Below are 883 nucleotides of genomic sequence, written 5' to 3' on the forward strand. Positions count from 1 at the left end.
CTGAACCTCCTCTCTCCCTCCTCCTGCAGACCATGGCTGTTGTAATCTTCCTCACCTTGCTTGTGCAGGGCTTCATCCTGAACAAGTACCTGGTGGGTGATAAGCTGGACGAGGACACGTGCGAGCGCATGAAGTGGCGTGAGAAGGTGCTGAGCCGTGAGATGACTCAGCTGCTGCAGGAGCTGAAGCCGAGCGGCCTGGAGCAGAGGAGCCTGCAGCAGGGCGGCTTTGCCTGGGTAGCCCTGCTCTTCTCTGCTTTGCAGCAGTGGCAGTTCTGGGCCCTTGCGGGAGTGCTGGTCCTGCTCTTCTGGCTTGGCTGGTGGCTCGGGAAAAGGAGCAAAAACAACAAGGAGAATGATGAACAGGAAGAAAGCGAAGGAGAAGATGCTGATGATGAGAGGGACCTGGTCAGGATTGTTACAGAGTGCATCCAGTGCCCCATGGGCACACCTTCCACCTGGAGCTGCGCCCCGAGGGTGAGAGGCCGGCGAGGGACTCTGCTGTGGCCGAGGCGAAGTTCTTCAGCCATATTGCCAGGCAGGCCCTGCATGACAGCTTCCACCTCAAATGCCTGCAGCTCTGCGGGAGGGATTTCCTGAATCGGCTGGACGATATCACGTCATACCTGCATCAGGGTTGGAGCAAGAAATGCATCAACCACTTCTTTATTGGCAACAAGTCTTTGCCTGAGGAGATTATCTTGACCTCAGCTGTCCTAATGGCTGAGCTATACAACCTCTTATACCACCTGGTGGACAATCCAGCTGCCAACAATGAGGTACTGCTTCAGTTAAAGGCTATGAATGCCTTTATATTTGTGATGGGACACACACAATGACTGGAAGGACAGTTGTGCCCAACTTAAGTGCTTCTATACAAATGC

General features: G+C 54.2%; 1 protein-coding gene across 1 annotated transcript; it reads left to right on the forward strand.

Moving 5' to 3' along the window:
* Window positions 1–32: 32 nt before the first annotated feature.
* LOC104471709 lies at window positions 33–778 on the forward strand (the record flags this gene model as incomplete). Its single annotated transcript, XM_010087153.1, has 2 exons — window positions 33–407; window positions 464–778. Coding segments are annotated over exons 1-2 (690 nt in total), but the record flags the coding sequence as incomplete, so codon positions are not given.
* Window positions 779–883: the final 105 nt, after the last annotated feature.

Source organism: Pterocles gutturalis, unplaced genomic scaffold (genome assembly GCF_000699245.1).
Source record: "Pterocles gutturalis isolate BGI_N339 unplaced genomic scaffold, ASM69924v1 scaffold48806, whole genome shotgun sequence".
NCBI classification, from domain to species: Eukaryota; Metazoa; Chordata; class Aves; order Pterocliformes; family Pteroclidae; genus Pterocles; species Pterocles gutturalis.